This window comes from Dermacentor variabilis, chromosome 4, assembly GCF_050947875.1.
Source record: "Dermacentor variabilis isolate Ectoservices chromosome 4, ASM5094787v1, whole genome shotgun sequence".
Lineage (NCBI taxonomy): Eukaryota > Metazoa > Arthropoda > Arachnida > Ixodida > Ixodidae > Dermacentor > Dermacentor variabilis.
In genome coordinates, this window is record NC_134571.1 from 28,573,298 (window position 1) to 28,595,473 (window position 22,176).

Consider the following 22,176-nt stretch of genomic DNA (forward strand, 5'->3'; position numbering starts at 1 on the left):
AATTTTTGTTAGGTCAGGGAATCGAAGACGCGCAGTAGCCACCGATGGGGATGAACTCCAGACTCATTCAGCCGCTCTCCAGCATGAAGCGAAGCGTTCTATTCTGTCGCGCTTTTCGTCAGACAGGGTAACACGCGCGGTAGGCATAAAAGGAGGCTTTTATAATGTGATTTCCTCTCTGGTCATATATATCGCCGGCAGATCCCACCCCCTGTGCGGATCGATGTTACGCGAAGCAGTGTACGGGAAGCCTACCAAGTTAACGAAACGACCATGAGAGCAACAAGACGTAAGCAGCTGTTTCGTGACCTACATGACACGCATGCCATGACATTCATGTCATGACCTATCATTTATGTTGGTCATACACTCTTGTGATACTATGCTTTTTGAGGTACATGCCAAGTTAACGAAACGACCATGAGAGCACTAAGACGTAGGCGGCTATTTCACGACCTACATGACACACATGTCATGATATGCATGTCATCACCTATCATTTATGATCGTCATACACTCTCGTCATACTATGCCAATTTTGGTACCTACCAAGTTAACGCAATGACCATGAGAACACCAAGACGTAGGTGGCTAGATAGATAGATACTGTCAAAGTGGCAAATGTTCGCCAAGAAATTCTTCGCGTTTAAAATATTGCCTACCGCACTGCGACAGTGCAACAAAAACTCACGCTTATTACCTCATAAACCAACAGTTAGGAAAGTTATGCAGAGAGCGTTGTGTTGGTGATTCCTTTTCACCTTTGTTCGCATACCTTCGGAACTCCCATTTTCTCTAGAGCAACTCTAATACAGATCCCCTTCCCCAGTGCATGGTATACCCTACCGGTCTCAGCCTGGTTAACCTCACTGCCCCGCCCCTCTCTGTCTGTCTGTCTGTCTGTCTCTCTCCCTCTCTCTCTCTCTCTCTCTCTCTCTCTCTCTCTCTCTCTCACTAATACTGACCTATTTCGGCGCGTTCGGTAGGCTGTCAGCCAAAGTACGAAATGTGTGCACTGAATGCACCGCACCACAACGTCCTTCCATCGTACATTGATGAAAACCTAACGATGCGCTCGCACGTTCTGAACTCTGCGCGCTTCCACGTGTTCGAGGCGGAACTGTGCAGTGCCTCGGGCAACAGCGTTAGAAAACAGTGCAGCGAGCTCAACACAAGGCGAGAACGCTGTGCCGCTCGCAGTTGCACGGTCGCTGCACGGCGTATAAGCCGATATTTACAGCACACGTTGTCGTTGACGGGTGTCAGACGGCTTCTTCACAATGCACACCATCCACGACGCACGTTAGACAAATACGTCACATTTGTTTGTCTCGGACGGAAGCTCGCAGCCGTTACGGTCGCTCTTTTGTGTGCACTACTCCGTTGCACGCTCACCCATGTTAAGGCGCATGTTAAGTGCAGTCGACTTGGGTGGCATCGACGCGATAATTAATTCATGCTTTGATATATCCTTACACTCCATTGATTGAAGCATTTATATGAAGAAAAAAAAAAGGGGGGGGGGGGGCTCGTAATTTTGGACTAACTGAGCGCCCCAAGATTGCAAGATGGTTCTAAGAGCTACCAGCAACGATAAGCTCTTTTCAGAAGCGCGGTTCACTGCGAACTGCGACGCGATGTTGACCTGAGAAGTATAGGATCGAATTATCGCGACCGTAAATGCACCGTTCTTAGGCAACGTCATCCGAAAGCATATGCGAGCACCGACGACGACCTACTGAGCGATGAAGACAGCACAAAGTTCGTTCGCGCCGGACCACAGATGGAGCATCCGAACGACAGCTGCGTCGAGGACGAGCAGGTTCAAAAGCCACGGCCAACCGCGGCTGAAGTACAAACGGCGGTTCGCCTAGAAGGAACAATTCTTCCCGCGTGCAGACAATGCTTGTCGGGCTTTGCATTGCGTGCCGGTTGTGCGAAGTCGCATCTATACAGCGTCCGCTAGCAGTGCGCGCTAGAAGCCGTCGTAACGCGACATTACCGTAAATAGCCGCTTATTCGCTGCAACAGAAAGTGCCTAGAGCTCATATGAGCCGGGACACAACGCTTTCCGGTTTTTAAGTTCACGCATTTGAGTCTTCGACCCGAAAAGTCACGTGTAAAGGGAGGCAGGTAGGATTGACATGATGTCTATCCGGAGAGGTTGGAAGCAACACGTTTCGCACTAATGTATTTCACTTATTGGCAAAACATGACTTTGCTCAAAGAACTAATGGAAACGAAATAATAAATATTGCACTTTATCACGCATAATCACTAACACATACAAGAGAGAGAGAGGGGGGGAAAGAATTGCCTGAGGGCATATCCGTATAAATAAACCTTTCACAGCAACGAAAGCTGTCCTTTGAGGGCCAGTAATTGGTCATGGTGTAAGCGTTGTCCGAAGTGACAACGGGAGGATGGTTGGCTTCGGACTCTAAGTTTGTAGCGCTGTTACAACGCACAACAACGTGCTTCAACGGGGTCATGCAATGTCGACTAAAATACTATCATAGCAGGTGCTATAGCGTTTCGTACAGATCGGATTACTCAACTTTTTATTTGAAAAAAGAAACAAAGAAAAAAATTGTTGTCTTCCGTCTCAGTAGCCTTTGACCACCCCTTTCGTCTCGACTTTACGAAAGCAGAATTCACGCAGCCAAAGAAAAAAGCTTGCTCCTAACTGCATTTTTTGTCGACAAACGCCATAAAGCCAAGCCAGTCTCTTATGTGGCTGCACCGTAATACGTCCTGGTGGAAAGTATTTCCTTTAAAGTAGTTTTTTTTTTTTTTTTTTTTTGTATGACGCTGTGCCACATAGCCCTGCTTCGACACATTCCCGCGCAGAGTTCCCGAGCGCGGTTCTCCGCGTTATAAAACAAGCCCGCCGCCGCGACGGCAGAGGTCGGCGCCCGCGGGAATGTCGTAACCCAGTGAGTGGTGGATGTCTCCCTCGACTCTGTAATGTGCCGCGTCCCAGCGCGCGCGCGCGTTTGCATTCAGGTCCAGCAGTGCCAAGGGCGTACCCTCCGCCCTCCGAGAGAAGTGGCAGCGACCGCTCCTCCCTGTTTCTCCGTCTCCCTGCCCCGCATTGTGGACAAGCAAGCTGCGCGGCTACCGTTCCCAATCGGTGGCTGTCGTGCCGGCGCAATGTTCCTCTCGTCAAAAAACCACGCAGCGCGGTGTGTAGGAGCCAAGGCGCCCGCAAGCAAGCGGCAACCTCGCCGCCGCGTGCAGGCGCGTTTTACCAACGGGGCTGAAAAAGCGACAAACACGAGCGAAAGCATGCAGACGGGTGCGCGTGTGCAGGCTGCCAGTCTCCCAGCAAAAGTGGGACGCAAGCCTTAGCAACAAGTACAAACAATACATGCACGGAGTGAGAATACAACATTCAGAACACACTTTTAGGCAATATGGGGACTGGCTGCAAGCGTCTTGTACGACTACCTCGCAATATATATATATATATATATATATATATATATACACACTGCGTATTTGTGACCATTTAAAGCGCGCAATGCATTGACAAAGCGTTTCGTCACGCTCCGCATAGCTTACAGCGTATATACACTCTGCCAAACGCTCCAGCTAGCGCACGGAGGACGGCTGCCGCGAATGTGCACAGCTGCTGACGGGAGCAGCGATGAAGCCGAGTTTTCCTCGCAAAACTAAACGGGAAGCCGGTCGTGCAGATTGCCTCGCGTACAGGTCGACCTACGCGCCCGACAACTGCAAGCGGCGGCCCCGCCGCTGCAGCGACTGCGTTCAGAATGGGTCCCTTCGTAATGACTGCTTTTCACTGTCCTTTACGAGCCGCTCCCTTGCTGCAACGCTCTGTCAGTGTTCGTTATCTTAACCCTGTGTGTATTTGGTATGCGAAGGACCTTGTTAACCAGTACACTGGTCTCTTAACCGTAGTACGAATGTGTAAACTGTTCAACGATTTCAGCAAAAAATGGCGCAATGCATTTACGCCACAAAAAGAAAAAAAGAAATTATACAAGAAAGGCAGGCAGTAACCCCGAGTTCAAAAACTTCTTTTTTTTAACTATCTTTTGCGTCCAAGGATTAGTAAAGCTGGTTTAACAGTCCGCGCACCCCAAATGCAATGTGCTCATCAAAGAATCAAGCACGCCGCTCGTCTCCGATCTATTAAACTTATATAACTCGTCAAAAGGCGCTGGAGGAGCTCCAAAAACAGCGGTTGCGCAAGACGTTACATAAGTAGCCATTAGTAGGCCAGAACAAAAAATTGCGTAAGTTGGACATTTTTTTCACATATACACCCTTATTGCGAGAATACTTCGCTGTGAATTCTTCCTTTCTTTTTTCGCAAGTTTTTGTGAGCTGGAAACGGTGCCGCGGAAGACGACGCCGTTCTCTGGCACGCTACTTCTCTTGTTAGACTTTGCCGACAAAAAGACAGGCCAGCGCTTACGCCGCTTCACAAAACCAACGGCATCGCTTCGGGGCGTCGCGTGCAAGGGGGGGGGGGGGGGGAGGTGAGGGGAGGTCGGAGCGAGCACGGCCCCCGAGATGCGCGCGCTACGGGGACGCACCTGTTTTCACGCACCACTGCCTGACACGTTTAACTGTCGTCGTACGCAGGCGCAGCAGTATATTGCCTTGGGGGAATGGAGGGGGGGGGGGGCTGCACGTGCTGTTTTTCTGCCGACGCGCGGAAAAGGGTTTATCGTTGCTTACGTGTTCCTCCACAGCTCGTTGTCAAGTGTTACAAAAACAGGGCTTCTGCTCGTATCGTTCGATGGACCGAAACAGTATAAGCATGTCGCTGTCTTCGCCCTCAAACCACAGCACATCCTTTTGAAGACGTACTGCGATACGAGGAGTTCGATGGTTCGTTGTTCCTTTAGTTTAAATTTAAAGGTTCCATTCTTAATTTCCTCCGAAGTATATATATATATATATATATATATATTAATTATGAGGTTTTACGTGCCAGAACCACTATCTGATTATGAGGCACGCCGTAGTGGAGGACTCCGGAAATTTCGACCGCCTGGGGTTCTTTAACGTGCACGTAAATCTAAGTACACGGGTGTTTTCGCATTTCGCCCCCATCGAAATGCGGCCGCCGCGGCCGGTATGCGATCCCGCGACCTCGTGCTCAGCAGCCCTACACCATATCCACTGAGCAACCACGGCGGGCATATATATATATATATATATATATATATATATATATATATATATATATATATATATATATATACTCGATTACTCTCCTGGTGAAGGAAAAAAATTTAAAGGCAGAAAGAACGTTTCCACAAGCCATAAGGATTGCTTATTTATTCATTTATTTTTAGACTTTTACGTAACAGCAATAAAACACGTGCCGTGAGAGATTTTATGCTCGCATTGGATAGTGCTTAAAGTAATCGTGATATATAGTTACACAGAAAGACGAATAATTACCATTCGCTTAGTTCTTCCAAGAAACACTGACGTACCGCACAACCTAACGCGCATATTGCTGAAGAGCAACACTAAACAGATATGCGGAAGGTGCATTAGGATTAGGCAGAAGCTGTCCATAGATTAAACAGGGCTGCTTCGATCAACAGCGCAATAGTAACAACAGCCAGTGCTCTGAACGCTAATTACAGGCACTTCCCGGAGAGTCCACGCTGTTAGCCGCAGCGTTGGATCTTTGCTCATTCTATTCCCTACATGTTATTAAAGTTCCATGTTTTATTTACTTGGTTCAAATGCTGTGAAAAGACCAACGACTGTGAGCGAATCCAGACCAACCGAACAGAAGTCGTGGCTTCACAAAGCATTTCCTTTAGACGCAGTACTCAATGTCTTCTTAAGTGTGCGTCGCTACACCAGCCAACATGCAAATACTATTGTTCGCTGTTGCGTGCTAATAAGAAAATATTAATATCCTAAATCGTGACGATGGAAACGCTCAAGGTACAGAGCATGTGCATTGCTCGAACTGCGTAATATTCCATTGAGCACAACAGCACTATATTCAGTCGCTCGATTTTTTAATCCTTTTTTTTTCTTTTTGTCCTCGTTGCCTCTATACTGACGCTCTATTTTCGGATAGCGGCGTTGTCATGTGTAGTTGCACTGTACCTCTGTGTTTGCTCTCATTTAATTGTAGACTGCGTTGCCAACTCGCCTCTCTCTACGGCCTACCTCACTGTGCCCACGGGGTCTTGGGAACAAAAATTGATAGGCCACAAAAGCTGCAGGCGATATATAAACGGAATCAACAGACTATAGTAGAACGACGACTGGCGGAACTGGTGGCGAGTCACGAAAGCTCGTATGTCAAAGGAATTGCCTGCGCAGAGCGCGGAAGAAAGGCCGTCGAAAGACGATTGCCACTTCTTCATTCAACGCGACCATGCAGTCGGAAAAGCTGGGACGCCGCCGCTGTGCACTCACTCGTCTAGAAATAAATCGCGACATGGCATAGAAAGCAAAAAGAAATACCGTCTCTATCCACCTGTCCTTGTCTTGTTCTCGCCTGCGATTAGTGATAGACGCGTTTTAGGTACGCGGGAGTGGCAAGTGTTAGATCATCTAAGACAACCTGAAAGGTGAACTTCCAATTTTTTTTTTTAAGCGAACGCACGCAAAACCGTTGAGAAAAGAACATTTATAGCGGCCTGCAACATAGCAGCCGAGATTGTGTGAGAACTTTAGCTCTACATGGTTACCTTTACCTCTACATGAGAACTTTACCTAATCGGATCGGCAGGCTGCACCTCTGCACTGCACATGCAATGTGCGGAATTATGCACGCGGATTTACCGACGTACCTCGCGAGCTTACCAACATTCACCACTCCTGCTCTTATTACTATTTCGCATACCCTTCTCGTTCACGTAAGTAGTTGCGATATATACAGGTTGTTCCAACTATAGATTAGTAAAATATTTAAAAACCCGGTGGCCGCTACGCGAACGCAACCGACACCGCATTGCTTAATGCTCTCTTGAGTAACCCAGCTATCTTCTGTTCTTTCTTTTTTCCGAATAGCCTCATTTACTGATCGGCAAAGATTAGTCGTTTATTTTTAAAGCACCGCTCCAAAGAAAAAGTTGTAGAGCGTGCTGTTGAAAAACATTTAAACGATTTGTTTTTACCAAGGAAACGGATTTTCTCGAGGTCGCCCGCAGACTTCCATTGGAAACTCCGTCATTGCCTGACAGGACTCCACACTGACAGGACTCCACACGACAGCACACATTTAATGACACGGCGTATGCGTATAGTCATGTGTACACAACCAATGCAGTTGCCTCGGTCATTGGCTTTGTTCTCTGCGGAATCGCGCAACGACGAGCTCACATAAATATCGTCATTGCAGCCTAATATACGGCGTCAAAGCGCATCATTCCTTTAGTAAACAGAATAGATTTCTTTGACTCTTCCTCTAGTTTTCAAAAGTAGCAGTATTCTTTGCTCGTTCGCCCGTTTTCGCAGCTCGGATTTCTCCACCAATAGCGTCTTGCTCTCGCGCAACACCGAGCTGCGGGGCGCGTTCGGCGCCGAACGCCAACTTGAGACGCACGTGCTCTCCTGCGAGAGCTTCGTGCCACCTGGAGACGCAGTGGTCGGCGATGCAACGCTGCGTCGCGTTTATCCGCCGCCGGTTGCGGGGCGCCCTTGTCAGCTGAGTCCACTGCGCGCCTCGTGTCGAGGTGCGCCGAAATGTATTCTTCCGTGGGTAAAGCGCATCCCAATGGCGCATACTTGCGCACACATTGGGTGCAAGTGCGTGGCGTCATCCTGGAGTTTCATTTCAAGTTTATACGCCTTGCAAACTCACCGGCTACAATTGCTAAACTACATTATGAGTCACAAAGTAATTAATTAAGGCGTTAATTGCTGCATTTTTAATAAGTTGAATATGTGTTTCAATGTCCGCCTCTTCGAATAATCCAGCTCAAGGACAGGAATTAGCATATGCATATCTGCCACAGGCGACCTTAAAAAAATTCCGGAAAATTTTAAAATGATCACCCCGTATACTTTTTGGTTGCGTGCAATATGAAGTTCATCAGAAACTGGGAGAACACGATGGGGCAGGAATATAGCTGTGAGCGAGGGCCTGATCCCGTACTCCTTCCAATCTCGAACGATGTTTTCAGATTTCTGAAGAACTAAACCGACAGCAGCTATCTTCGAGGCAACAAATAATTTAATATTTCTCAAAACGTTTTGCAACTCCTCAGTTGAGGTGCAAAACCATAAATGAATGCTTTAAGAGCTAGTGAATATCGGTTGAATAGTGAGAGGCGGCCATCAAAACTAAGGTGCTCAAAAGGACATTGAACAATACTGACATAGTTGGGCTCCCATAGCGTGCACTTCTTTTAAAAAAAAATAACACTTTAACGTAAGTAATCCGGAACACCCTGATGTGTTTAATCTGCAATACACGCCCTTAACTTGCCTTATCATAAAACCTAGTTTCTTATTCGTTAGCAGACACTCTTGTGATGAGAAGGATGGTTCCTCGGGAGAGCATGCACACAACGACGTAAGGAATCCTACGAATGTTAGCACACTAACGATAACGGAAAAGAGGGAAAGGAACAAAGCGTCCTTTACAAACGAACAAGTACAGGCCTTCCACAGTAGTGCCAAGGGTCTGCGGCTTCTGACTTCCGGGAGATTAGATTACAATCTGCCTGCAGAGTTCGCATTTTGCTCGCGAGTTTCTGGCCCGTGGTAAATTTAAGCGCCAAACAGCGGCTGTTCTCGCTACGGTTCCACCCGAGTGTTTCTTCAGGCCTTAAACGCCGTGCACAGATATTGCTAGTCATATTGTTTCCACGCAGATAAGAGTTTCACGATGTTTTCTCCGAGTTGGTTCTGGCAATGTGTGCTTCCATCACGCCGTAACTATAGAGAGTGTCCCAGATAACTTTATCCAGGGTTTAAATATATGTGAATGCCACGTAGCTGGATAGAACCAAGGTAATGTTGTTTTCCGTCGCCTTGGAGATACTCAAATTTGTTTTTCATTCCACCTAATTAGATAAGTAGCCTTAATTATTTAATTATAGAATATTCTAATTAGATTAAATGTGTCATTGAGAAAATTGTAGAGCGACATAAAAAACTCCCGATACAGCTTTCTGTTGCTCAATACCTGCTACATAAAGTGTTTTTACGAGCGTGAAAGAAGCCCGCGAATACACGCAAAGTGCCTCGATCGGTCAGTCTCGAGGCAAGTTAGTTGGGACACCTTGTATACAAAATGACATTGGGCTGTTACCGTTAACAGACAAAGGAGGATGTCAAGTTTCTCATTATTTCTTTATTATTATTATTTTATTGATATTTTTGTCACGATGGAAACAATAACACAGTAGCTGACGCTTCTGGTGGAGCTACACAGGCCAAGAGCAAGACCAAGAGCCAATTCTCCCAGCCGCGGTACTAGCGATGAAAGGAACAATTCCTTCATGTAAAATAAATAGCGCTGTCTGTTTAATTAAGATGATGTCCGTTAACATTCGGTCAATAGCGCTAAAAGCTTTTCTACCATTTTATGAAGGACTGCATTACCTAGCCGTTGTTTCATTCGAACTTCTCATTAGAAGGACTTCGCTAAGATTGGCAATCTACTGAGAGAGACCCACGACCGTTGGGCGATCACTGTTCACGCCATTAGAAACCTTGAGGCCTTAATGCTGAGTAATTCATTCTTGCGGTTTCAATGCTGATCAAAGCAAATGAGATCACTTTACAGTTAGTGCAAACGCACATACCGTTGATGTCGAACTTTTCATCAAGTAAAACTGTTTTGCACCTTCTAGAAGGAGATTAATCCGTTGTAATTCGTACAATTTACTGAGGAAAATGCGAGCTGGTGATATACGTTAACATTGCCTGTTCCGTATCCAGTGCCAGTTCCCGTCACCCTCTTCGCACGCTTGCGCACGGGCGTTGCTCACCTGAGCGACCTTGCCCCGCATGATGGTGGGGAAGTAGATGTGTCCCAGCACTCCGACGAGCAGGACGACGCCGCAGATGGCCGAGAAGGTGGCCAGGCAGATCTTGTTCTTGGTCGACGACATGGCTGGCGCAGATCTTCCGCCGTTTCAGTCACCACCGATCGGCGCGGCGTCCCGGCACCGCTCACGCCTCGCACGCACACCACGCGTTGCCCGCTCGCACAGAAGAACCGCAGGCACTCGGCGGCACCGTTGCTGGCTCTCGCCGCGGCGTGGGTCCGGACGGGGAAAGCGGAGATCTGCTCCGAGACTTCTCTTCCGCCGGCGGCTCTGCACCAGGCCGGCGCTTCCAGCACGAGGAAGAAGACAGGCACGCGCGGTTGAGGCGATGACGCTGGATAGCGGTGTGCGGCGTCGTCGGGGGGTCTCGCCGCGGTCTGTGACGCGCCTTCCCTTCCCTCACCTGCGGTCGGCTACTGGCCCGCGCCCGGCTGCAGCAGCGGCTGATATGTCAAAAACGGCGCGGCTTCCCGCTCAAGGATGGCTTAAGTACGACAGCCTCCTCGCCACTCTCGGTAGCAGCCCTCCGTCGACGTGCCCTTTCCACGATTGCCCCTCTTCCGCCCTCGCTCTCCGCCACCTTCGAACGCGGCGACGACTCTCACCACCCCGCCGCAACAAGCAGCAGCAGCAGCAGCCCTTGCTGCTGGCTCTCACCCTTCTCCTCCTCGCCTGTTGTTTATGCATTGCCGTAGTCAGAACTGCATGCACGTTCGTCTCCAGCCGAAGACGGAAGATGCCCTGCTGCAAGAATTGATCACCTGTACTGTGGGTATACGTTCGCACCCTTTATGCAGTGCCCTACTTACGACGTTTGTGCACTGTTTCATCTTTTTCTTCTTTTGTATAGTAATATCAGCAGCTCCTGGCTTTAACCACTTTCGAGTGTGCAGAGCTCGCGCCTGTCATGTGTTGCGTGGCTTCTATTACGCTTCTTTATTCCTTGCTCCATATCTTTCCTTGGTTTGATGCGCTGGCCTTCACCCACTTTACGTGGCCATTATCGCGGGTCTATATACTCACTAGCGTCAGCGGCGCGCAACACGCAAGATCAGCGCATAATCATAAGCGCCAGCCACACTTTGTCTGGCCTTTTATTAGCTTGACATTTGGCGTGCTATAGGCGCGGGAGTAGAAGACCGATTCGCTTACATTCTCCTGATGTGACGAGGTACTTGGCGAAAGTCGCAGTCGCTTTTCCATTTTCCTCTCGATTGTCTCTTTGGAATGTTTGTGCGGTGAAGCGGTTCTTATGTGCCGCCAGCACAATCGCTCCACTAAACACCGGTCACTTCTGTTGAGAAATTTCTCGATGTGCTCACGTGTCATCTCTCGCGCCAAAAGCTGTATAGCAACACTACACGACAGAAGCGCTTGCGGTGCGCTCGGAAGAAGCGCGCTTATTCACAATACTGGGCACAAAGAAGAAAAAAAAGAAGGAAATAAATATAGAAATAAAGGAGGAGGAAGCGCAGCGGTGACTGCAAGTGTCATTACCTGAAGAAACATGAGGATGAAGTTTGACGTAGTAGTTCTGCGGAAACCCGCAAGGTGGAGAGAAGTAATGAATAAAGGGAAAATCAGACATCCACCCGTTCGTAGCAATTGCTATAAAGGAAACCCATACAGGTTCCTCGAAAGAAAAGCTTCATATAGTTGAAGAAAAATTCGTCCTGGTCCGGAACTCGGACCAGGACCAGGACGAATTTTTCTTCAACTATGAGGCTTTTCTTTCGAGGAACCCGTATGGGTTTCCTTTGTAGCAATTGATACGAACGGGTGGATGTCTGATTTTCCCTTTATTCATGAGGATGAAGCTTTTAGGCATCCTATAATTTTAGTGATTTACGAATATGTTTGCTTGGCCTACGCTTCCTGTTTTTATTCCCGACAGGTTGCGAGTTCCGATACGTAAACAAGGCATGACCCATTGCTCCCTCGAAGTTTAAATGTAAGCGGTTATCACACATCAGAGTTGCTAACGATCACTGTATTTTATCGCAGCGAATGTGTAAAAATGTGAATTCGCTCTGTCATCATGCTTGTCGCAACTAACGCGGTGGAGACAGCAGTACCAGACCATTACATGTTGGGTCGTGCGCCTTGATATACATGGAGCGATACTAAGTTTATATGAGGGCACAAAGTGGGGTACACCACAGTTCTCTATACAAACTAGTAATCCGGGATTTGCTACACCAGCGGATGTCTTCCGATAGACATCTTTTGGCGTTTGCTGTAGTGTGACTTCATGCTCAGATTCGTCTCGATGTCACGTGTATAACCAAGTCTAAGTCTAACGATTTATAGCATCTCACGGTGCCGATTAAATGAAGCTGGGCCAAGAAGCGGATAAGCAAGCCGAAATAAGTGCGGGGCTAGTCTAAATATCGATCAAGACAAGCAGAAACCAAACTTAGCACATGATGGAGTGCTCTAGCTGGTTGCCCATAACGAAAACTTGCTGTGCAGTGAAGAGACGGAATAAGAGACACAAAAGCGTGCTGTGGTGCGTCCTTTATTTCTCCGTGTTCTAAGAGCGATGAAGATTTTCTAAATTAAGCCTAAAGTTTCGTCGGAAAATGTGTTGTTGTTGTTGTCGTCGTCGTCGTCGTCGCTGTCGTCGTCGTCGTCGTTGTTGTTGTGCTTCTTTTTCAGAAAATTAAATGTGTAAATTAAATTTGTTACTTTTTAATTCTTCTTCTAATTGGTACCTGAGTTGCGCAGTAGTAACTCCGGAGCTGAAATGATTCTGCAATCATTCAACCTTTTCAAACACGCGGAATGGAATGGGAATGAAATTATGGCATCATTCTGGCAGATTATGGCATATTTTGGCTCTGAGCTTATTTACTGCGACAGCAGCATTTTCCTTGAAGATCACCACCTATAGATCTTGCTTACCTGCTTTTCTTCAAATAATTGCACTCACCTACTACGGACATGTGGTGTAAGATTGTTTTGTACTTGACATTACTTAAGTTAATAATAATTCGGAAGATTACAGGCAACCACGCCCTGAAAAGATAAAATATCACGCAACATACCTTATGTAATACCCTGATCTGAGGGCATTTAGGGCTATTGCTAAATAAATTTAAAAAAAATGAATTTTTTTACATTGTTCAGACTTCAAAATAAGCTTCTATATCTTTATTTATTTTGTTATATTTAATTATTTTTGTCGCTGGGCGCAAGTGGTATTAGGAAACACTTATAGAGAAAGTATTTCAGTTACTGGAATAGAAGGAATGGAATGAACCAGCTCAGCCACTCCAGGAATAGGAAGGGTCCAACTCTCACCATTCTGAGGAGTTGAGCGGAGTGGATTTACTGGGATTCCACTCTACAGAAGGAAATGGAAAAGGAAAAAAAAATTGTGAGCAGTAGGGATTTATTTATTTATTTGCAAGGTGGCTACTGGCTTTAGAATATAAAATCGAAGCCCCTTTCTTAAAGAAAGATGGTTGAAAGCGAAGCTTTCCCCCAATGCAAACTGAATCAAAGTTCAAATCCAACAACCACCCAAAGAACCCAAGAAATGCTGAGCGACCCGATGCTATGCATGTGTGATTTGATTGCTGGTTTAGGATTTCATTTTTTCAACGTTGAAGTTGAATGAATACACATTTCGTTAAGTTGCACAGCCTTTGTTTTAGGTCATGTAGCCGTTGCCGAAGCCCGGGATCGGCCTCACGGGCACGAGCGCGCTCGCGCCTACGTTCGCGCACGGCAGCCTCCTGTGCCGGGCGCTGCACCCGCGGCCTACCCGTGGTGACAGGCCGGGAATACATGGCGTGACGAGCGTAATGCAATGCAGATATATACAGCTCGTCTGGGTACCGTGGCGCTCAACCACCTTTTGAAGACGGGGGGGCTTTGATTTCTTTCTTCTTCCAGATCCTAAGACGAGCCCGTGTTCACGCGCACTTGCTGTCTTCGATAAGCAGGGAAGCTCAGTTAATCGCGACAGGGGTGGTGTCATCCCCAGCAGACGCAACTTTCGCTTCCAGTGAACTTTGTGCGCATGCGCTACTCTTGCTGTGCTCGTCTCTTCGCGCCATTGTCAGGCACTGACCGGCCGACCAGTCAACGCTGGCGCGGTATTGCGAATGTAAGCTGTGGTGTTCTATGCAGATGTTTAAGTTGGCTTTCCTGCAGTGCGTTTTCGGCGCTCACGGACAAGCTTCGCTTTAATAAAGGGCTCCAGTCTGCAACTATGAGTTGAAAGAAGCTTCCTTTAGTATTGCTATGCAGTTATATGGACACTCCAGGCCGCGCGCGCCCTATCCTGTAAGCGATCTGCTGTTGCTACAGAGTCTAGACGGGCCGTGGGATCGTAGCATCGTGGGCACTCTGTTCTCGCCGATTAGTTAGCGTTGAAGCGAGAAGCAGCACGAAGGTAAATTCGACCGCTGCTGCTACCGTTTTTTCTTCCACCGGCGTTTTGACAGCGAGTTTTGACAGCGTTTTGACACTGCCTCTTTCAATGAGTCCTATCCAGCCGTTCATGCGTTATCATCACTAAGAATTGGTTTTCTCAATTTTCTTCGGTAATCTCCCTCGTCTTATTGTCAAGACATCTGTGAGCAGCGACACTGAAATCTCGCTCGACGTGCGCCCTGTAGAGAAGGGATATGTTGTAACGTAGCGACACCTTGCTCACAAATAGAATCTGCTAATACACCAGCATGGATATATTTAAGATCAAAGCTTCGCTGTGGAGCTGCCACGCTTTTGTATCGACTGCGGTTGGGCGCAGCTTTTACCCAAGCTTATGCGTTCCGCATAGCGATGGCCGACGCCGCAACCTGTGACCACTACGACCATTGAAGAATCGATTGGTCATATTTTGTGCCACTGCCCGCAGTACAGTCCACAGAGGGAATCCCTTCGCCCCGAACTCCACCAGCTGGACGACCGACCACTATCGGAAGAACGAATTCTACACCATCGACAGGACCTAACGTCAAAGAAGAAGTTCCTGCAAGCGCTACTGCGCTTCTTGCAACCTACTGGACTTTGTGAACGTCTATAACTGGAACGCCCTTTGTGTGTGTGACTCTGTGTGTGCGTTTTTTCTTTCTTTTTTAACCCTTTCTTCTCTGTTTAATCCTTTCGCTCTTATCGCCTATGAAGGCAGCGCGCTTTTGAAGATGGAGAAAGAGATCTAATAGAGAAAAAAATCTCAGAGGTCAGACTTCCAGGAGAGGTGTGCAACTCTGCAAGCTTGTCATGTTTAGGTGGTCGAGGAGTTGCTGCAGGACGCTGATTGTGGGAACAAGGCAGCGCATGAACGCACATGTTTTCATCCCTTTGGACACTGAGCTCCAGCCAAATCTAACTGGTTACATATAATTAGTTACTGGAAAAATAATTGAATTACAGCGAACGTTACCGTGTTAACAAACTAATCGTTAAATTACAAGATTACCAATAAACGTAAATGATTACTAGTAAACAGTTGCATGTAATTCGTTCCGTCCAAGTCTGATATTTCGGAACATTCTTCTTGTTTTCTCTGGAAGGGGGCTGGGGGATGACAAACCCGTTGTTTAATTATTTCAGTGACCGTGTTTCAGAGCATTTAAAACGCATCCAAAACGTAAGCTGACGAAAGTGCTTGGCTCTCCCAGTCACAGCGTCAATGGACATGCTACAAGCGCTTTTAGAAGTGCGGTTAGTATTTCAGAATAGTACACTTTCACTGCCACAATTCCAACATGTTAAGAATGTCTAAAAGCAGAAAATGAGGGAAATCCTCTCAACCATAACCGAATAAAACTGATCAAAGGTGGTTCTTTTTCGCTGCCATCCAACAGCCATAACAGGATAAAAATGGTTATGAAAATATTCGTTGAAATATATGTGCTGAATGGAACAGTGAAATGCCTCGGGACGGTAAAAGAGGAAACTAAGCCTACGGCACAGAATCCTCGCCTTTCACAAATTAATTTTAGATCAATCCACTCAGCCATGACTACAAAGCCTTTCAAACTGGTGATTACGTACGTCAGAAAAGATAAGGGCAATACACAAAATCACGATGTTGGCTGCAAAATAACTAAATACATTTGGTATAAGACACTACCAAAGGGTCATATCTTGTAACTTGTTTGTTAACATGCCACATTATATCGCTGAGTCCCACACTATAGTTGTTTTAATTGTTCCTTATTTGTATTCGTCAAGAATTCCTGGATTTGGAACGGCATAAAAGGTTGACTTCTTCCGTATTATCGACTGCATAGAAATCCCTGACTTTTAGATTTTAAAGTGCAAAATGCGATATCCATAATTATAACGTTATGCATATATTACGTGCACCTGCCTCATAATAAAGCACGCAGAACTTATTCACATACGCACGAAAACATATTTCACGCTCCGACAGGCAGTAGTGACAATTTATACCACAACGACGTTTTAAGGACAAATAACATAAGTCAGGCAACAATCTGGGCGGTTCCTCTGCGAAATAAAAGTGTTCAACATATCTGTCTGCATATCTGTCGTCGTCGTCGTCGTCGTCGTCGTCGTCGTTGTTGTTGTTGTTGTTTTCGTCGTCGTTGATAACCAAAAAGGAGGGAAGGAAGGAAGGAAATCAACTTTATTCAGGTCCTGCAGGCCACGAGAGCTTCGGGCTCTCATGGAGTGGGCGTCTCCCACGACGGAACCGGGAGGTTGAGTTTCCTGGCGGCGTCGTGGACCTGCTGGACGGCCCAGAGTTGGGGAGCGAGTTCTTCGCTCCGGATTGCCTCTTCAAACTTGCGCTTGTCCTGTTCGTAGTTTACGTGAGCTTGCGAGCACGGCCAGAGTAAATGATAAACGTTAAGGGATGTATTGCAATTGGTGCAATAAGACTTGTCGTAGAGCTCAGGCATGTAATGGTGTAATCTGTTTTGAGTGGGGTATGTGTCTGTTTGTAGCATTCTGAGTGTAACTGCTTGAGCTCGAGTGAGCGTGCGGTGTGGCGTGCTATATTGTCTGCGTTGTAGGTAGTAGTGTTTAGTGACTTCGTTGTATGTAGTGGGCGCGTCCTTATTCTCCGAGTGGTCGGGTGAAGCCGCGCGGTCTGTAAGCGCGCGCGCAGCCTCGTGTGCCGCCTCGTTAAGGTTGGGGACGTCGCCGAGCTTTGGTCCTAAGTGTGCCGGGAACCAGTATATGAAGTGTTTCTTAATCTCTTTCTTTGAAACAATTTTGAGAGCCTGTGCGCAGACCGTGCCCTTCTGGAAAGCTCTGATAGCGGCTATGGAGTCGCTGTAGATATGGGAAAGATTGTCGTCGGTGAGCGCAACAGCGATCGCAACCTGTTCGGCCTGTTCAGGCTTCCTTGCAATTACCGTGGCTGCATATCTTGTGGATCCACGGCCGTCCACAACCGCCACTGCGAAAGCTTTGTTTCCCATGTATGCCGCCGCGTCCACAAAAGCTGAGCGTTCACGGTTCGCCAAGGCTTGGTTAAGAAGGAATTGTCCTCTCGCTTGTCGTCTGCCCCTGTTGTTTTCGGGGTGTACGTTTCTGGGTATAGGGCGGACCGTGATCCTGGCGCGTATGTCCCGTGGGAGGTCCGCAAAGTCTTTTTCTATGTGTCCTTGTGCAAAGCCTAGCTTCTCTAGGATCGTGCGCCCCGGAGGGGTCGTCGAAAGCCTAGCAAGCTGGGCGCGCTGCTGGGCTTCGGCAATTTCTTCCAGGGTGTTGTGCATGCCCAGGTGCCCCAGCTTCTCGTTGCTGGTGCTGGTTGGAATGCCGAGGGCTTGCTTGGTGACCTTTCTGATTTGGGCATTCAGTCTGTCTCTTTCGGATCGTGTCCAATTGAGCATTGCCGCAACGTATGCGAAGTGACAGGTGACGAACGCGTGTATGAGTTTGATGAGGTTATGTTCCTTGAGGCCCCTGTGTCTATTGGCAATTCTTCTGATGAGTCCAATAGCGTTGTTGGTTTTGGTGATGAGCTTCTGAACCGTAGAGGCATTGACGTCTTTAGTCTCTACGATCATACCCAGGACTCTGATTTTGTCGACGCACGGTATGGCGTGTCCCGAAGTGGTTCGTACGATAATTTCTTGATTATAGTCGAAGTCTGACGAGTATGGCCTGCGGCCTTTCTGCGTGGGTCTGCGTACGAGCAGCTCCGACTTGGTAGGCGAGCATCTGAGTCCTGTGGGAATGAGAAATTCTTCTATGGCGTTCACTGCTTCTTGCAAGATGTCTTGCACCATGCCCGGGGTTCCTTTGGACACCCACATGGTGATGTCATCTGCGTATATGGTATGCTCGAGCCCGTGGATCTGCCCTAGTTTCTCAGCAAGTCCCGCCATGGCAAGGTTGAAAAGCATAGGGGAGATGACCGAGCCTTGGGGGGTGCCCCTGCTCCCCAGCGAGAGTGTCTCCGTGGAGAGGTCGGCAAATCGGAGCGTAGCCGTCCTGTTATCCAAGAATGACTTGACGTACGAGTGGAACCTAGCTCCGAGGTTGAGTTCGGAAATGGTGTCCACAATGTATTGGTGAGAGAGGTTATCGAACGCTTTCTCTAGATCCAACCCAAGAATGGCCTTTAGCGTTTCTAATGGGGTCATCAATGATTTGGTGCTTGATTAAAATCATGGTGTCTTGAGTTGATAGACCGGGTCTAAATCCGATGAGGGTGTGTGGTAACAGCCCCTTGGTTTCGAGGAATCTGGAGATTCTGTTTTGAATGGCGTGTTCCGCCGCCTTACCCACGCACGACGTCAGTGATATGGGTCTGAGGTTCTCGACGCCCGAGGGCTTGTTGGGCTTTGGAATGAGAACCGTGGTGGCGTTCTTCCATTCCGGTGGGACCCTGCCGGAAGCCCAGACCTGATTGATTTGATCCGCTAGGAACTGGACGGAGTCTTCGTCCAAGTTACGAAGGGCCTTGTTACTAATACCGTCCGGACCTGGGGCCGATGTGCCATTCAAGTTTTGAAGGACGGTCCTGATTTCTTCCAGGGTGAAGGGTTCATCGAGGTCGGGGTTGTCCGCTCCCGTGTACGGGGAACCGGATGCCTCGGCCTCGTTTTCCTCGCTGCTCGAGAGTGGCATGTATCTTTCGGCAAGTCTTGCCATAAATTCCTGCTCGTTGGAGTTTTTGAGTTCATGTTTAGCTATCTTGTCAGCCGCCTTGGTCTGGGAGCTCCTGGTTTGACCTTTGTTAAGAAGGTGTTTGAGTAGGTTCCAAGTTTTTCCGTATGTCACGCTGCCATCGGCCCTTGCACATACTTCGTCCCATTGTTGGTTGGAGAGAACTACACAGTGGTGCTCAATGTCCTTGTTCTCCTCCGAAGGCATAAACAGTTTTTCTCTACTTCCACATATGATGGACGGGTGGATTTCGCAGCATTTCGGGGACTGCGGACAGAATTCGCACCACGCTGGTTGAGAACACAGTGAGTTTCACAGATCTCTTATTATTATAATTATTATTATTATTATTATTATTATTATTATTATTATTATTATTATTATTATTATTATTATTATTATTATTATTATTATTATTATTATTATTATTATTATTATTATTATTATTATTATTATTATTCAGTCGCACACTGCTGTCACCAGCAATGAAGTGCAGAAACGCTGCTTGTTAAATAGGCCGTTCTTAAGTTAAGTCTGGCGACAAGTATTTCGAATCCTACGGCCGACTATATTATAGGAGACGTTATTATATCTCTGCTTGAATTGCAGCTGTCCCTTTTCTTTTATTATTCCAATTACGTTTTTCTTCATTTAATCATGTACGCTAAATTCCGGTTATACGGTACATCCCACGGAGAAAGAAGCATAATTCTTGCTCCGTGGCATAACGCACCACGATCGCTCACTGGCTACGGCGTTCTCCTGCTAAGCACGTGGTCAAGGGTACGCACGCACGTACGGCGTGCGTAAGCGTGCGTGAGTGTGTGTTTGCGCTCGCGCTTCCGTGTATAACTGCTACGGAAATAATAAAAGAAGAAGCAACGAGGCCAACACAAAGAGGAAATGAAAAAGAGGACATCTGCTATGCAGAAACGCCCATGTACCTTGCATTGGGCGGACGTTAAAGGGGCCCAGGCGGTCAAAATTGATCCGGAGCCAGTCAAACCAGGTCAATTTAATCGTGGTTTTGGCACGTCAAATCCTAGAATTTAAAGCTTCTTTTTAATCTGCTAAATAAACAAATCGAAATCCGCTTACAGCGAGTTCGAAAGACGACCTCCTCTTGATGGTATCGGCAGACATGTCAGGCCACCATTTCACTTTCTCTCTTCAAAAGCGCTCTGGCGACACAGCCGAGACTCCAGGCCTGATCAAAACACGGCTCAGTTTACGCGAACACGCCCTTATCACAGCTATAGCTCGCGCCTCTGTGTTTGATAGCTTCAGCCTCGTTAGCTGGTGTCACCTTCTATGCCTCGCATATTTGCCCCCATATATCTCTGTCTATAAGAGGCTTCGCGTGGCTTCTTCAGAGCATCTCTCGAGCGCTGCTATGAGGTCCAAGTTAAGCTAAAACGATAGCAGTACAGTTTTAACTGTCGTCATCGCGCTTTTTTCCAGTGGAATAAGAAAATATTTTACTGCCATAAAAGCGTACGGCGATTCCGTGGCCGTTAAAACTCGATAACTAACAAAATACCTTTGACTGTTATACATTTCCGCGTCGTTGCATCACGGCGACATCTTATCCAGCTGCACCCAACTTGGACGTATGTACTCGCTTAGGCTTGTACAGCGGCAGCATCCGTGATCACCTCGTGCGCAGTATTCCTTCCACTTTTGGCAAGGCTGCGTGTGAGCGCGTCTCTTGCTCCCTTCCCTGCTTAACCGGCTTGCGAGGGCACAATTGCGCGTGCGCGAATGCTCAGCTGTGAGCGCGGGCCAGCGCTTCCAACATCCTGGCAAGCTATAGGCAAGCGGAGCGCTCAGCGACTCGACGAGAGGCCGAACGCGTGTTTAAGGAACGCAAAAAACCACAAGTGTTTGAGTAACAGTATTTTGGATCGAAAACTGATGAACATTTTGTGCATATCTACAGTAATCCTTTGTCCGTATCCACTAAAGCTCTGACGCTATAATTGCCCGTAAGAGAAAATTTCAGCTAGTCTTGGTGCTGGATATACTATTAACGAAGGCAGCAGGCCTTTGGCAAGAACAACTTACGAACGAAAGGCTTCGGGAATATAGGGCCCTGATTTTTACTATTGGGGCATGTCGTAGGCGATCCCATGCTAACGAAAGCGTAGCTAGGAATTAAGTTATTTCGGGGATTAGAAAGGGGGCCTCGCACTTGGCACCGGGGCAGAGTGTCAAGCAGGTGATATAGCACGTGTCGTTGTCTTTTTGTTGTTTATTTGTTTGCGATCTATCTAGGAATACAGAAATTTCTGAGAAGGGGGTGTTGAGAGGGGGAGAAAGCTTGCTCACTCACTCACTCACTCACTCACTCACTCACTCACTCACTCACTCACTCACTCACTCACTCACTCACTCACTCACTCACTCTTAGAGAGAGAGAGAGAGAGAGAAAGGGATGCATAAAAAGGCAGGGAGGTTAACCAGAGGCAGTTCCGGTTGGCTACCATGCACGCGGGGAAGAGTGAAAGGAGATAAAAAGAGTTCAAAAGGAAAGTCTAAAGGTCATAAAGGATATGTGTTAGATCATACAGTCGGACACTGCCTAGAATATGCTTCATGCTGCTCCGACCGCTCAGCTAGCACATATCTTCGACGCCCCTCCTCTGTGGCTGAACAGGTCGTGTCTTTACGTGTCCTCGAACACACAAGTGTCGTGACATGAGAGCGGCCTTTTACAGTACATTCCAGAGAGGCCCGCCTCTTCTTTCGCGCGTCTTTTTGCGGGGAGGAATTTACGTTAACTGTGTCCTCTGCCAGGCCACGAGGGCAGTGAGAATTGGCACAAGTACTAAGTGTAAACAACGTGTGATTATTTAATATACTTTGGCGACGCCTCCAGGACACCAAAGGGGCAACAGGGACGCCAAAGTTTGAACCCAGACTGTTACGTCGGAGGCCCAAACCTACGTACCGCGTGGGTTTCAGTTTTGGTACCCTCGCTGTCCTTTGGTGCCCTGGATATCCTGTGTCGCCCAATTTATACTAATCTCAGGTGCTCTTCTTATTATTTTTATTTTAT

General features: G+C 47.5%; 1 protein-coding gene across 1 annotated transcript in view; it reads right to left on the reverse strand.

The window, feature by feature from the left end:
* The window catches only part of LOC142578845 (lysosome membrane protein 2-like), a 68,141-nt gene extending 57,663 nt beyond the window's left edge, over positions 1-10,478 (reverse strand). The window contains exon 1 of the mRNA XM_075688479.1: positions 9,954-10,478. Within this exon, the coding sequence (XP_075544594.1) occupies positions 9,954-10,076 (123 nt within the window). The 5' untranslated portion in view covers positions 10,077-10,478. The remainder of the gene's footprint in view (positions 1-9,953) is intronic.
* Between the last annotated feature and the right edge of the window lie 11,698 nt (positions 10,479-22,176).